The 17,206-nt window shown below is 42.9% G+C and overlaps 1 protein-coding gene across 1 annotated transcript in view; it reads right to left on the bottom strand.

Moving 5' to 3' along the window:
* Positions 1–2,251: 2,251 nt before the first annotated feature.
* epb41l5 (erythrocyte membrane protein band 4.1 like 5) overlaps positions 2,252–17,206 on the bottom strand; it is a 34,783-nt gene continuing 19,828 nt past the window's right edge. The window contains exons 17-26 of the mRNA XM_079731577.1: positions 10,795–10,955; positions 10,354–10,454; positions 10,007–10,138; positions 9,824–9,888; positions 8,311–8,433; positions 7,415–7,499; positions 6,745–6,813; positions 5,910–5,972; positions 5,345–5,478; positions 2,252–4,916 (exon numbers count right to left, since the gene is read on the bottom strand). Of these exons, the coding sequence (XP_079587703.1) occupies positions 4,847–4,916; positions 5,345–5,478; positions 5,910–5,972; positions 6,745–6,813; positions 7,415–7,499; positions 8,311–8,433; positions 9,824–9,888; positions 10,007–10,138; positions 10,354–10,454; positions 10,795–10,955 (1,003 nt within the window). The 3' untranslated portion in view covers positions 2,252–4,846. The remainder of the gene's footprint in view (positions 4,917–5,344; positions 5,479–5,909; positions 5,973–6,744; positions 6,814–7,414; positions 7,500–8,310; positions 8,434–9,823; positions 9,889–10,006; positions 10,139–10,353; positions 10,455–10,794; positions 10,956–17,206) is intronic.

The following is a 17,206-nucleotide window of genomic DNA, read 5'->3' on the forward strand; positions in this document are numbered from 1 at the left end:
CACGCATGCACGCACACTTAATCCAGCACTTGTGTGTATGCTTTTCTATATGATTTGCTGATGGTTGTCCTCCTCTTGTGTATGGAAGCAATAGATGATTAACCATAACAATAAAAGTTATGTAAGGTAGGCCTACTACAGTCCAGTGTGTCTACCGCCAGGAAGATGTCACAACTAGTGTTTCCTTATGGGAGGGTATCCATCGTGGGATATGTAGTTCATAAAGAGGTTAAACCCTGCCGTGTTGTTAGTTCTTGAGTAGCCAAGCGACCAGGTGAGTGACCTCATCTGAAACCCTTCTACAGTGTCTTGCTTTTTCATCCATGGGTTGTAGATAGTCCCATCTATTGTGAGGGTCAAGTGTTTCATGGACACACTTCACCCATGTCTGACTAATGTATGTCTTATCATATGGGAAATACAGAGATCTGAGTTCATGACACATCTGTTATGTATTTCAATACAAATAGAGACATTAGTTGGAACATTATTTCACTCATTCATTCAAAAGGGATTCAATATTTGAGAGGCAGCCTTTTGAAGAATACATCATACTCTTTCTGACTTTCCAATTCGTCTGTGTGTCAAGTAATCCACTTAAATATATATATGTATGTAAGCATATATTCCGATACATAACATATAACTATGAATAATTGATTGCAAACAAATTGACTTTTTCTGAAAGTTGGTAGGCCTAGGCCTATGGGTCACATAATCGGTTATATGTATTATGCTGTATTATTTATTAATCAATGTTCAATTCACATAACACAGTTAAAGTAGTACTTTAAAGTAGCCTATGCACTCTACTAAATGTGGCTTCATTTTAAATATAGAGATACCAGACACAGATGGCGGCTCGCATAAATATACATTCATTTCCTCTTTAAGTAGGGGACCAGGTTTATTCCATGTGCAGGTTATTAAAAAGTAATCAGATAAGGAGATGATTATTCCATATTGTGATAAAGGAAAAGAGCTCCTCCAAGCAGATTTACAGCAACAGAGATACACACACTACTGCATTCTAGCGGTCAGAAGTGGTACGACCCCATTAATAGTTGTTTTGCTGAAGTGTTCGTTAGCTAGAGTAGTGAAATTACCTTTTCAAGTGAAATCCAAAAGCAATATTCTCGATTTACACAATGTTTATAATTGTGGAAGCATTATAAAATTAAAATAGTCAAAGGAGTGATGTGACACAGGTCCTGTTTTTTGACTGTTTGAACCTAATATCGAGCCTAAACGTGATATATTTTATCAGAAGGGATGGTTCAATTAAAATAGTGGTTTAAAAACAAATCACTGTTCACTACAAATAACGACTACACACGATGGAGGTTCATTGAACTAAACTAGATAGTACAACGCTGCCCCCATCTGGTTAAATACGACTACTGCACCTTGAGGACAACAACGTTATCAAGTAAAAGAGTACCGCTCTGATCGACCTACCATCTTTATTGGCTTTCACAGATACAATTTCCCCAAGAATATGGAGCTTTTCGTCCTAGTTCTAAACTTGCCAAGCTACTTTCAAATACCCATAGTGCACAAAAATGTATTAAATATTTGAAGCATAAACATATATATACATAGACCTCAAACTAATTTCAATCACTTACTTTATTTTTCCTCTACACTAGTAGAAGATTATGGCTGTAAACGTCCACCCATGGATATAAAAGTGCCATAGGTAAGTTATTGTTCTTATTTTATGCAATACTTTGATTTTTTTGTTATCACTTAATTTAAATACTACTTATGACTAACCCACTATTTTCTAACAATTACATTTAACTCGAGTTTAAGTAGGCTTATTTAAGATTATGCTTTATTAAGTGCTGTTGTTATGTTTGCCCATCCAGCACAGACTATCTGTCCCTGGAAGGAGGATCACTCTTCTGAGTTCCTTCTCAAGGTTTCCTCCCTCTGGATTTAAGAAACGTTTTCCTTGAAATCCTTCAGAGGTCTTAGGGTTGGGGGATGTTCTATAATGTGGGCCCTTTGAGCCTATAATTGTAATTAAGCTATACTTACACATTATTACAGTAATATTCATAGTAGGCCTGGTATACTAGAATAGACACACTATAATATTGGATACAGTTGGAAGAAAACAATATGCAGCCGTACTCTGTTGTTTCCACGACTTTACTAATAAAGTTTGCTACAATGTTAAGAAAAACAAATCCTACTGGAATACATTCTACTCATTGTTGTAATGTAAATAAGACACAAACAGGACCAGTGTGTGCCGTGATGGCTTCTAATTTAGTCATTCACCGTACACTTCCCAGTAAAATATCAAATAAAAATCCACAGTAGACAGAATACACCCAGCAGATACATTGAGCTGCACCATCTGCACTAACCCAACGTTACAAGGCCATCTAAACCTTACTGTGTTCGCCCCCTATGAATAATAGTGAGAACTGCCAGAGTTAATCTGGGTTTTTCCAACACCCAAAAAATATTTGGCCACCACAAATATGATTAAACCCACCGCCAACGGAAAAAACCTGATTGCCCAAAACAGATTATGTGAGAAAACTGCAAAAACAATTAAGAGTGTGGTCAATCATTGGGATTTTTTTTTTGGGGGGTGGGGGGGGTGCAATGTGGTCTTTCGCTGTAGTATACCAGTGCAATTCTGTTGCGTGGGTTCCCATTACAACATTACCTTCCTATTCCATTACAACGCTACAGTGTGGATATAGGGAGATCCTGGAATTCAAACAGGAATAAATTAAAACCTTGTGACTCAGAGCAATGGCAAAACATCAAAAATTGCACTTCCTTGTGTAATATTTCATATGTATGCTCAAGTGAATAAGGGTTGAAATAGTGAATAAACTTTGTGAAAATATTTGAAACTGTTCAGTGGCTCTGGCTACAAGGTTGGAGTAGATAAAGATACAATGTTGTTCATTTTACCTTTTGTACCTCGAAAAGACAAAATTCGATTTTCTTTTTTATTTGCTATAAACTATGCTATCTGGTACACAGTGTGTTAGAAATCTCTCTTAACGTTGTGTAAATCCAGCATGACAAAAAAATCACCAGGTACAATAATCCCAACATACGATGAGATCATAAAAAATATCACTGACCAACATACAGAGTGCTGGAATTTCAAAGTGACGCAGCTCAGAGATATTCCAATCATCACAGAAAAGGACAAAAAAACTCAAAAGCAATGAAACAAAAAACAAAATCAAATATCTCTCGAGTTCTTCCGAGGACAGGAGCAACCACCAGCGCTGAAGTCTCAGTGTGTGGCCATACCAATACTGCTACAGTTACCGTTCTTCATAAAAATATATATAAATCTACTTCATATCTACAGTACACTGATGCCACGGTATGGAGAAAAACAAGTGTTCCTACAATACTTGACTGACTGCGTTTTCCCCTGCTGCTCAGAGTATTGGGACAAAATTGGGATAAATGAGAAAATGAGTCTCTTTGATTTTACCATATATGTTGAAGATATCAAATCAGATAGTCGATAAAGTGTATAACTGCATCAAATGGTTACAGAAATATCGAATGCAACATTTCTTAGCAATGCAAATAGTTTCACGTGGGACAGACCTTCTCAAAATCAGGGAAAATAAAAAGGTCAGCCAAGGCATAATTTCCCCATTTCCTTCCTGTTGGAAAATCCTGTTCTGAAGACCTGTTGAAATGTTCTCACAGCTGTTTATGATGATACCTCGAAAAACAAAATCAGTCGCCAAGGCAGTTGGGAAATACAGCATTTAGGAAATACGATCAAAACAGATTTGACCTCAAGTGAATCCAGACAGAATATCGCAACGTCAGCGGTGTCATGTCTTACAAGTGTTCTTCAGTAAGAAGAACGGTAGACTAGTCAAACCAAGGAATGACCAAGAACGGACAAAAGTTCTTAATTCTTCTATAAGACTTTGCAATGCAGTAAATTAATGAAAACAGTAATTATTGAACCAAAGCCGGGAGTTCGTTATTTCTTCTCAACATTGGTAAACGTCACAGACATGCAGGAACAAACACCAACAGACGCACTTTTAACACGCACATAACACTCAGTGCCGGAGCTCTGTACTTCGTGAAGACTTGCAAAAAATAGTTTTGCCTAAAATATCCTTCATCAGAATAAAAAAAACTGAAAGGGAATGAAAAAACGTCTAAGATCATTTTTTTAAAACGTCAGTAGAAATAAAAACATGGAGATCTCATCAATTCAGTGAACAATTCCATTTCCAGGGTTTCCAGGGAGAGAGTCCAGGTCCAGTGTTGAGGGATAATCCAGTGAAAAAATTGACATTGTATCTCATATCCAGTGGCTGCGCTGCATCTTCTACGTGTGTATTAATAATCCGTGCTGTCAAAATGAAAGCCTTCAATACAGGGAATGTATGAGACGATGCCGGACAGTTTCTGCATCCCGAGGAACTATAAAAGTGTGCTGGGTTCAGTAATACCCGGTGAAATACAGTGAAGTTACAATCCTCCTCACCTCCAACATAAAACATCCATCATCTCAGATCATCTCTAGCTCTAAGGAAGAATGATCCTGGTGGTTCCTTAAAAACATGTCAGGTGAAAATAATAATGTCGGGTATTCTTTTGAGGCTGGGGTAAACTACTGTTAGTTATACAGTCTGCCTACAGTGGGGTTTGGTAGTGTGTTGGGGCCGAGGTTTGGTAGTGTCTCGCTCTGTGGTTGGAGCTGGTGGGCTGAGTGGGTGAGTGGAGGTGGAGCTGATCTTGTGGAGGGAGGATAGGGTGTGATGGAGGGAGGGAGGGGAGACGTGGGGCAGTCAGGGGAGAGGGGAAGGGGGGGGTCCATCTCCCCTCAGAGTTCGGTGGTCAGCAGTCCCTTGGGCCTGGCTCCCTCCTCCTGGGCTGGCTGAGCTCCCACAATGCTTTGGGAGGAGAAGGATGGAGGGACAGATTAATGAAGGCGAGTGTTGATCACGAGTCGGAAAACATGACCAAGGTATCTGGAACACTGTTGTTAGATAGGCGTTAACTTATTACAGCAAATGTATTTTAAAAAGGTGCGTCGGGCCTGTGGAAGGACAGAGTTTCCTCTGGTGTCAGTAAATGGAAGAACGGTGTTTGAGATTCAGCTCAATTCAGTAGCTCTGCACCCTAAACAATGTTTGATACCGGAATCTACATTTCAACATACATTAGGTTAAATATGACATACATAAGCAGATAAGGCAGAGGTATGAAATGAGACATATGTTATCACGTTGGAATAATACACTTATTATGAAATGTTCTCTATTAATCTCGGACAGGGAATATAGGTGTTTATGGGTACGTATAACAAACAGGAGTTTACCCGGAGGTGATGATGTTGTGAGTTTGGGTGAGGAGAGGAATGGCTGGGGAGGGGGTACGCCCCTTCTCTGGGGGTGGGGTGAGCCTGGCGGTCAGGTCGAGGTCAAGCAGGCCATTGGTGAAGGCGCATGAAGGCTGCATTGGGACCAGGAGAACACGAGGTTAGTAGGAGTTAAAGAAAGTACCAAAGGTCAAACCACACTTACCATCACCTCACTGTACACCATCCAACCGAGGGCTACCGCTAGAGCTTACATTCATTATGAAGGCCCTATCAAACAGAAGTCAGATGGACGTTTTGGAATGACACTTAGGCAGTACAGGCATGCGTCATAACTACGTAATACAGCCGTACACCTGGAATAAGAAAGAATATCTGTTTAGGTGCAAATATATGAAAAATACCTAAATTAAATGAATTAATAGTATATTTATTTGTTGGTATTGAAGTTTTCAACTACATAACAAGATTTACACTATAGTTAGCTATAGTTAGCTACCTAGAGCTATCCTAGCAAGTGGGTAAGCTAGCTACTAAGAGTAGGAGAGAAAGGGTTGCTACGTACAGTAGCGGTGGGTATGATCCAGCGCGGGGTGATGAGTGGTTTAGCTTGCTGAACCGGAGGGAGCTGGAGGAAAAGCACAGAAATCAAACGGTTAATAAATACAATTTATGCAAGATTAACCTTCTGCTTTGAATAGCTGCTGGGGTGTCCCTACATCTCCTGAGGTCGTCTCTGTAGTGCACTAGTGTAGTTCTGTGCACTTTTCCAAAATATAATGACCTTCTTTGTGTTTCCTGCAATGTTTTATATTGTGAATTTATGATAGACCAGTCGAGTAGGTTTGAATATATGTTCATTTGTATAAAACGTCATCTTCACATTATGCAGATCAGATGCCACTGAATTTGTGACTTTGTGGGACTTTTCACGTAGAATCACAGATGGAGAACCACAAACGCAAGCGCGCGTGCGTGCGTGTGTGTGTGTGCGTTACCGCGTGTGTGTGTGTCTTGTTTAAAATGACCAAGGGTCTGGTGTCGAGCGCATAGGGACGGGTTTATGGGTCTATATCTGGAGCAGTAGACGTAAGCGCTGTCTGGAAGGTCAAGCGTTTGCAGAAATCAATAGGTCCATTATTTATGAAATGCTCTTGAACAGTATTGATTCCACTCTGGCTATGCATGGCGAAAAATATGTGACATTTAGCACTGATGTCCCCAGTGAACTGAAAACACCACATACAGTCTCAGGAGCGGTATTACATTTAATGTCATTAACCTAGCCCAGAGTTATATTTACTGTCGTGTATGGATTTAAACCACACACACGCGCGCACACACACACACACACACACCCACACACACGTGGGAGAGTGGACTGTACCACTATGACGTACCACAGGGGTGGGATCGGTGAAGTCGATCAGGTTATCAGTCGGCGGAGGGTCCATCTCTTCTGGCTTCACCTACAGAGGGATAGACAGCACAACATACCAACATGAATAAACTAACTAACCAACAGGTAGAGGATCTGACGGAGAGATGGCTCGTTTCAGACAAAGAATACAAGCTTGGAAAATATCTAGGAAATTAGAAACAGGTAAACCAAGTGAAAAATGTACACCATTTTCTGACAATTTAATAGTTACTAAATTTATGAGTAAAACCGTACAAATGAAAAGTACAAATGACCGCACACAAACAATGAATTGGAAAGATTTCTCATCTCTTTTTTTACAACATTAAATAACCTTTACAATGATCTGGGTGTAATTGTTACATTACAGACCAACCACTCCACAAAGACTAAAACCCAGAACCACTCCAAAAAAAACAACTAAAACCCTAGCACTCTTTACCAGTTCATCATTTTGCCAACGTGTTAATCTAAAGAGACGTGCATTGCATTTTTTTAAATGAGCAGGTATGGTTCAGGGCTTATTCCTCAGGTAGATTGCATAGATGTGAGTTGGAACCAACAACCTTTGGGGTGGGAGTTAGTGCAGAACAGTTCAGAGCCACAAAGGCAGCAGTGGGCGGCTGTTTATCCAACCAGGGTGGTCTTACCCTCGGAGCCAGCATGTTGGCACCGGATTCAGAGAGCATGCTGGGAAGGCAGGGGGGGCTGGGCTCTTCCCCCAACATCTCCACACTGCGGGGAGAAAAAAGAAAACAATCCACTGAAATCTCTTGATGCTACAGAGAAACAAGCAACAAAGACGTCAAACCTCAATCAACTCAAGCTTTGGAGAAATAAGTGAGAATACAAACGATCAAAACAGAAGTGAAGAAGCAAAAGATGGAGAGATGTGAGGGAACTAAGAAGTGGAACATCCTTCTCTTCTACTGGGGAAATTACAATATTGTTTTTAATATCCCAAGTTCTCTGTCCTCTGGTTTACTTGATGAAAATGTTGTGACATGGTGATGACACTTAGAACATCACAAAAACAAACGGAGAGCAGTGTTTGACAAAACAGTAGAGTCCTTAATTAGCGCTTTTCCCAGGGCCATGCTAATTCTGCCGCTTCAACATATAGCGTGGATAGCATGGATGCTCACAATGTGACCCAAGGGCAATACAGCCAGTGCTAACTGGCTAGACAAGCTGTTCTGTGTGTGATGTGTGTGTGTGTGTGTCAACAGTAAATGCTCATCAGACATTAAACAGTACCCAGGCAGGGACCACAAACACCAGCAGGGGTCAGCAAAGGGCCAAGATGAAGGCAGAGCGGTATGGTTCTTTGCGTTAGAACCAGTTAAACCAAGCATATAGAATATATCAGCCAATACTAGCATCTCTTCACACCCGAGGAATGGTTAAAATAATCTTTAAGGCTACTATTTCCCAAATCATCTCATCATATCCCATCTCAATATGCTTTCAAGGAAATGGATCACCAATCCTGCTCTCCTCACATTCCTTCCTTCAATCTTTCGATCCACATCCCCCTCACACACACCTGGGTCCTGCTGGAGATCCAAGGCCGGAGGGTTTGAGCATCTCTCGGGCCTCCTGTCTGTCAGGCCGACTGCTCAAGGTCAGGGAGGAGGTACTGCCCATCCGCCCCGAACGCACCTTCAGCCTGGGAGGGAAGCCACATGACTTCATTCAGTCACATGAGCGTTAAACTATACATGATGTCATCCAATACGGACCGTTGAACTACAAAACACATAATGTCATCCACTACGGACCGTTGAACTTCAAAACACATGACGTCATCCACTGCGGACCGTTGAACTTCAAAACACATGATGTCATTCACTACCGACCAGTCAACTACAAACGCATGACGTCATCCACCACGGACCAGGGAACTACAAAGACACATGATGGGAACTACCTAACGTTACTACCAAACACAAATAAGCAATATTTACTGACCACCGTTGAACTACAATGGTCGTCACTACGGATTGCTTGACTACAAACACACTAAGTCATCACTGAATCTTTCAAAACTTGTGTGTGAAGCGGAATATAAAATGTTTTATAATTTGTGAATATTGTATGTGGTGCCTTCTCATAATCATTTATTATGCGGGGTTGATCAAATTAGGACGAACATATATTAGGAGGCTTCATTACGTTTGAAAAATTAAGCAAATTAATTAGTTAACTAAGCCAAAGAAATAAGATACTGAAGGCGGCCTATCAAGTGGCAGAAACAGAATTAGGAAGGAATTAAGAAGGAAGCTCATGAATATTCAGAATCTTAATCAGCTTTTGGCACAGGTAGAGCTATGATTGGCTGAGGTCTTGCCAGTTGGTGTTACTCAGGAAGAAGAGGGCCACTGAAGCACTGACCAAAAATCCATTCATTTTTGCTCTATTTATTCGTGTATAATGGTTGAATACGATTATATATTTTTCTAAATGATCCTACTGCGACAAAGCCCTTTTCCAATCTTTTCGACCGTTCGGACAGTCACATGGCAAACTGACAAATTAGACATCTATTTTTGCATGGAATACAAAAATATCCCGCTTATATCCCTGCTTCTGAAATGCACAAACATCTCCGCCCAGCGCTCGTCCGCTGGTTCACAAAATCTAAGCTATGCTCTGATTGGAGGGGGGTGGGGAAGTGGGAGGTAATATTCAAATGTACCCCCTTCCTATGTAGGAGGGGGCGCAGAAACTGACTCGCTCGTTTGGTAACTGTAGGCGGCGTACTTTCAGAAATGCATTTCTCACTCAAAAAATCATGTACAGACTTTTCCCCAGGAAAGGTGTTGTTTTCATAATATGTCCCCTTTAAGTTCTGGAACAATAACACTAATGGAACCAGCAAGAAACTTCCAAAACAAGTTTGTGTCATCTGTATGGCTGTTCTGTAAAGGAGATTAGAAACTTCTGTCCTATTGGTTTATAGTATATAACGTTTAAAGGTCTTAAAGAATATAACATTTATAGATTATAATGTTTATAGAACACAACGATCAGGTTGTGGTGTGATTCAGTCCTCTCACCCAGCACTGGCCTGCAGGTTACAGTTCTTATCTCCCAGTAAAGTGGAGTGATCTTCCAAAGAGCCCTTGGACAGAGAGAGAGGGATACGTTATGTATATATATATTTGTAATTCTTTCTACCTTTTTCACTGTATACAAATCCTTAGAATGGGTTGGCCGCTGGTGCATAATAAACTGTTCACCTTGTGGGCGGCGGCCTCTGCCTGGGCCTTGAGGATGTTGCTCTTCTGCTCCTCCGGGGGGCGACGTGGAGTGACCACAGGGCTGCAGCCCACCGCGCTCAACACAGACTTATCAGACAGCTTCCCCAGCTCCTTTTCACACAGACAGACATTAACAGTTAGACACAGAGAAAGACAGATCTTTGTATAGGTTGAATCATAAAACAAAGCCACCAAACTGGGATGACAATGTTCACTAAGGAGCCCATTCGTTGAAAAACAACCAAACATCTACACAGCTCTTATTCTTAAAAAATGTCTCGTTTGAACTACAGCAGTGGAAGAGGCATAGTAGAAGTGGTTCTCACTAGGTTGTTCAGCGCCATGTTGACGTTGACGTTTTTCGGAGGAGTTGACACGGAAAGAGCATTGTTCTCCAACTCCAGCTGTTTCAAACGAGCAGCTGCTTCTGACAAACACGAACACACACCCAGAAAACACAATGAAGCAGAAATAAAGCTGTTCTCCTTCTATTTCATCTAAATCAAAAATACAAGGCAAGTTAAAATAATTAATAGTAGAGTATTATTTTGACATGGACTGTAACACTTTTTATGCTCAAGTGTAATGATACATGTCATGTTATGTTGGGCAAGAATTTATGGCGTTTTGCATAAGAAGACCTGTAAACCAGTAGATTGTTGACAATGTGGTTTGCATAAGGAGACATAAAACCAAACCAAGCCACATGCATACACACACAGCACTATCTTTCACAAACACACACAACCCCTCGCCTTCCCCCTCACCCGTTTGACCCAGGCCGTCGTCTACGGCAACACCAGAAGAGGAGGAGGCGTGAGCCCCGCTCGGCCCTGCCTCTTCTATCTCCGTCGCCATGGGAACGGCCTCTGTGCCCCTGATGACGTCATCGATGCAGGTCTCCAGCAGGTCGGCCACCAGGGGAAGACTAGAGACAAGAAGCAGAGAAAAGCGAGAAAGGAGACATTTGTATTATATATTTTAGACCAATGGCAGTCCCCTTGTTGAGTCACATGATGAGTGCTTGTGGAACTCACCTCTGGCATGGACAGGAGAGCCATGGGAAGTTGTACTACAGCTCCGTAGCGTATATACACCATTCAGTAACAAGAGCTTATAACTTATATTTAAAGTACATTCAGCCATAGTACATGAAACAATTTTTAGTAACTTTATTTGAACACTAACAAAATATGCTTTAGTTGACTGTTTATAAAATTAAAAAAAAGTGACAAACTTCATTAAAAAGGACCCATTTCTTCAATTTGACTTTGGACTCAAACAAGGCCAAGTCTCAGGCCCATTGATAAAGTGGCTGCACTTCAAAAGGTTCTCAGGCCAACGAGCGATCAAACCCATGAAACAACAAGACCATGAATCACTGCACAAGCGTAAACCGAGCCCTTCCTCTGAAACCCACGTATGCTCTTCAGGACAAAAACATCCACGACCTCACTGCTAATCTCGCTGATTAAACGCCACCAGTCACCAGCTTCCCCTCCGAGGTACGGTAAGTTTATTCTTCTAACTTCCAGAACACAGGAGTGATTCAGCGCAATATTGTTAATATTGTACAAGAGGCAATCTGGAACCTGGATCTGCGATGCAGTGGGAATGGGGAGAGAGACTCTTCCATCCAGCCTGAGAGCAGAGCTACCCTCCGGGTTCCAGATATATTACTTCATATCGTTTGTAGAACACAAGCCACACCGCATTGTGGTCACACACACACACACACGCGCACACACACGAAGGCCCAAGCAGACAGAACATTTGCGAGACATGAAACACAATACTAATCACTGCCTGAGGACTACAGATCAAATATACAGGAGGAATGTGCGCGCGCACACACACACACACACACACACACACACACACACACACACACACACACACACACACACACACACACACAAAGATCAAACGCGTGCTTGCGGTGGATTTGATGAAGTTGCTTTCAGTTTACACATGAGGGCCATCCAACAAGACCAGAATCCTCCTTGTTGGGAAACCACTACAGCAGAAACGATCAGACCTCGAACCCTATAGGTCTGAAATGACCAGACCGGAAACCCCGGAGAACGTAGACCTCTGGCCCAAGACCTCTGGACCCAAGACCTCTGGACCCAAGACCTCTGGACCCAAGACCTCTGGACCCAAGACCTCTGGACCAAAGCTTAAGATTGTTTAAAGTTCTATGTTAGTTACTTGTTATACATACAATTGAAACTCAAGACTAAAATGCTTAAAGCTTGAAAAGAAAAATAGCAAATAAAGTGATTATGATTGAATAAAAATGAAGGAAGCAACACACTTTAGCATCCTTGCGTACAATATATACTGTATCATTTAATATTATGTAAACAGACTACAGAAGAGAGGTGGAGACAGGACTGGCTCCAACACACACAAGCAGCATAATCTTAAAATATTTAGCCAACAAGATTAATCCTCTTTATTCCACTAAATCTGAACACATACAGTGATGATTGATACGGATTCGTTGGTCAGTTCACATCGACGTAAACAGTTTCCTATTGCTAACAGAAGCTACAAAAACAGACATTGGTTGAGCTCTGCAAGGAACAGTTGCGCAGTGGTGCAGTTAAATTATGTAGAAGTCTCAAGCAAGGAATAGTTTCACCATAGTCTTTATAGTCATTGTTATACTTCCAGTTCAAAGCCAGGTGAACAATCATTTGGTCGTTGGGTCAGGATTTTTGTTTACTGTCCAAATCATCTGATTGGACACCACTGATACTGTGCCACAAACAAACTAACAAACAAACAAAACAGAACACACTGTGATACAGCATATAGATTAAATTAATTTAAGACATTTAGATAAGATCACTGTGGTTTGGTTAATCACTTCCATAGATCCCACAACAAACTGGGAATGTTTTAACAAGGCTTAATATACATTAAATATAACAGATGAAGAAATTGATTTAATTGTAATTCCAATCACTCTAAGAATATATAGCAGTAATGGTTTCCGAGCTATAATAACGAATTGGAGGCACTTTGTTCTCTCAAGGTCAATAGAAAAAACATTAATGGGCTCAAAAAGTTATGAAACGTATGTTAAGTAAAACAATCCTCCAATTAAAAAAAAAAGAAAATTGGCCCATTATGTCCGTCAGCATTGTGTCCTGTCCGTGCACATTCCAGAGATCCTTGCCATTCTCTCTGACTCTCTTTAGAGTTTCACCACGTCACTGTGACTCGTGTAGGACACCATGACTTGCGATAAGGGGAGGAGGGGGTTGCTTCTGGGCCAGGGTGAGGACCGGAGAGAGAGGATGAGGTGGAGAAAGTTCCAGGAAGTTCCCTCGTTACACACATTAGCCTGGGTACCGAAAGTCTAATTGCTTGTGTGGACAGGTAAGTTTGGTGGACAGGTGAGGGTGGACAGGTGACCAAGGTGAGGGGGGACAGGTGAGGGTGGACAGGTGAGTTGACAGTTGAGGTTGATAGGTGAGATATACAGGTGAGATGAGATATACAGGTGAGTGGACAGGTGACCATTCCGGTAAGTGTCTCGTTGTTCAAATGTATACGTGCAAATGTGCAGGTGATGGACTTTATAAGGACTTTGCTACAAGATTGTTCTGTGTGGCTGAAGTCCGCCCCAGCAGATTTGATCACAGGTGACAGATGAGGGTGAGGGGGGGGGCAGGAGTCAGCTGACCGGTGAGGTCCTAGTAGGTGTGTCCATCTCCAGGGGAAGGACCAGCATTCTCCAGAGGACGGTTGAGTGGGATGGAGAGCAAAATATAGGACCAACGGAAAGCTACAATAGAGATATGAATTTGAGTGAAAATATGTTGCAGGTAAGATTTACTTTAATCTACGATGAGAATTTTGGGGATGCCGGATGGGAAAGTAAATGAGTCATAAGGGGAAGGCGGGAACAGATTGAAGTTTGCTTAAAGTGGCGCAGAGGAGCAGCTGGAAGAGGAAGAGGAGAGAGAACTAGGCCCTTCTAAACTTGTACCTGTTAACCTCTGGCATCGAGTGTCTTACTACTGACCGTCTTTAATCGCTAAGCCATTATAACTCCCAACTTTCCATCTTAAGAAACACTGTCAACACCAAGCCCGATACATGCAAGTAGGAGGCAAATGGCGGCTGGAATGGGGACGATATACGCTGTCTGACAGCGGCTTACATAGGGTTAAGCAAGCAGAATGTGGTGCAGAACAGCCGCCAGCACTAGCTGAGAAATGATCAACAACGAGCCGGTTCACTTTAACTCCAGAGGACATAGATGCCTACGACAGCGTACACACGCAAGGCCTTTGAAAGGCACGCCGGGTAAGATATTGTGACACGAGCGCTTGACTCGAGCACAGACAATGAGGGCCTCCCTGAGAGGGTCTGACCGGTCACTGGCCTCTCCCCCCTCTCCCCCCTCCCCCCCCACCCCCATCTCTTTCTCATGGATCTCATCAAAGCGACGTTGGCGTACTCGCGTGCGCTACGACTCGGCTGAGACGTGACTCATGTTGACGGCTCTGCCTAGCCTCTTGTGCGAGTGGGGGAAGACGAAGAGGAGGAGGGTGGGATGGCGAGTCTCAGTCAATAGCACTGTCAAAACAGCACGCTAGCCGGTTAAACTTTAATCAGGAGGACGCTCGTGGGTACAGAGGGTAGATTGCCCTTTTCTCTCGGAGAAACGTTACCCTCTCTGCGTTTCACTTGATAAAGTGCAACGGGGGCAATTTAATCATTTGTGACAAGCCTCGCATGGTTCTTCTTCTGCTTCTGACGTCCCGCTCTCCCTCACGAGGCATGTCTCTTATGAATAACAAAGGAGCAGCCGCTCCTTGATCAGCGGGAGCATGCGTCGCTCTGCAGCCAGATGCCTCGGGTGAACCTGGGTCAGACGGAGGGCAGGAGATCCATGCAGGATAAAGTGGTACCCGACCGTGGAGGGACAACAAGCCCACAAATCTGGCCCCAAGGTGGCTAAGTATGCAGAGGAGCGACGGGGGAAGGGACCATGCACAAGCCGGCATGTGTCAGTGTTAATAACTTGTCAAAGCAGGACTCCCAGGTGAACATCTTACCCTAAGTGATGTGTGCACTTAAGACAGTGCCACACACACACACACACACACACTTCTGAGATACTGGAATAATTTTGAACTCCCTTTCACGTACAGCCTAATGGCGACCCCTGACATCAAACGAAAATGAACTGTACAACAACTACCAGACGAACATAAAAATCCTCTGCCTTTTCTCATACTCTGGATGGGAGCGCTGGGCCGCCGTGTTGTACTGAACAGCAGACATCCTCATCCTCTTAGTCATGGTGAGGGAGTCGGACTGATGCTTGAGGAGCCATGCATCACAAGCAGGTCCCCCACAAACACAGCGCTGGACGCGGCCGCCTCCCCAGCCAACCACTCCGGAGATAAGCAAGTCCTTCGGCTCTGGTGCAACTGTCCATAACAGAGGCGGACTGACTGAATGCACGGCGTCGGCCGGCCGCTTATGTGTGTTTAAACCGTCTCCGCGCAGGAGTTGGCCAGACTTCCCCAGCAGCTCCTCAGAGGTCTCTGGCATACTGTAGGACACGGTAGATGGATAGATCTGTGCATAATCGGGGAGGCCACTAGTGTAGTGGCTAGGCCAGGGTTTTCCACTACCAGCCTAAAGGTTCTGGGTTCAGTCCGCAATGTCTGCGCCTTACCTGTAGGCATCCTATAGCAGGAGCAACTAACCCCTACCTGCCCCTATATGACATGCATCTGAATTCACTGAAAGTCACTTTGGATAAAAATGTCATCTCAATGACTATAAAGACGTCAAATATGAGTGAATTTTCATTTTATTAAAGATATAACCTAACATTTAAAAGCCTATGATCTATTTCGCTGATGGCTCAATTAATTTGATATTACCAGCAATGGAATTAACTGCCCTTGGACTTTCCTCCATGCGCTGTTAGAATAGAAGCGGATATTTCCCAGAATACCCGGCGGGTTGGGACTGGGTGAGATCCTAGTGATGGATGAAGGAGCAGCGGAGGATGGCAGATAAGGCGCCAGACACCTAATTATAAGGTCTTCAATTCACTTAACCTGAAGCCTCTCGTATCTCCATACTATCTATTGTGTCAACTCCGTCAAAGTGAGACACTGGAGATGAAGCTGGAGAGATAAGGGAGCCTCAGATAGAAAGGGGGCGAGAGAGATGGAGATAGAGAGACAAAAGGGACGGGTTGATCAAAAGACAGGGATAATATATAGAAAGACAGAAAATGCTAGAGATTTCTACAATAAAAATAAGGCTTGCGGTCTTGCGGTTTGATTCGAGAATGATAAAGAGCTTCTAATTCACAGCCATAGCCATAGATTGATAGATTGAAATGCACCCTCCACCAAAATGCATCAAAGTCAGAACCCAGCAGAATAAAAGCCGACCGAGAGCGAATCTCAAGTCACTACGGATAGTCAGCTGACTGACTCAAGCATCCCAACATATCCCAGAATAACACCAGCATTTCCTTCTGATTGGGTTGCTACTGCATGCCAATGAATCTGTCTACAGTGAGCCAATCACAGCGAAGAGAAAGAGTCCATTGCAATAAGAAAAGAATGCCAGCGACAGAATCGTAAAGCCCACCACTGCAACAAAAAAGACTGATTGGTTGAGCTGCAAGTAGCGCAAGGCTGATTGGATAACGGTACATACCTGTACGGCCTCAGATTCTCATCAGACTGGAACACACAGGACACAAGATGGTGTGTGAGGAGGGTGCAATTACACATCGCACACTCAACTTAGAATGTATGGACACACACACAAACTTCAGCAACATATTGCAGATTTCAGCTTTCCAATACAAGATCAAAAAAGAAACATGCTTTTCCACAAAAGCACTTTATAACTTTGGAAGACACACACACACACACACACACACACACACACACACACACACACACACACACACACACACACACACACACACACACACACACACACACACACACACACACACACACACACACACACACACAGGAACATCCGCCCCCAGCACATCTTAATCCACGGGGGAATAGGAACTTAGATAAGAACAGCAAGGATACAAGTTTCGATGAGAGGAACAAAACAAAAACTCTGTCCTCTAAAAGGTAATCTAGTCAGCTTCCATTGTAGCTT

This window comes from Pollachius pollachius (genome assembly GCF_949987615.1).
Source record: "Pollachius pollachius genome assembly, chromosome: 3".
NCBI lineage: Eukaryota > Metazoa > Chordata > Actinopteri > Gadiformes > Gadidae > Pollachius > Pollachius pollachius.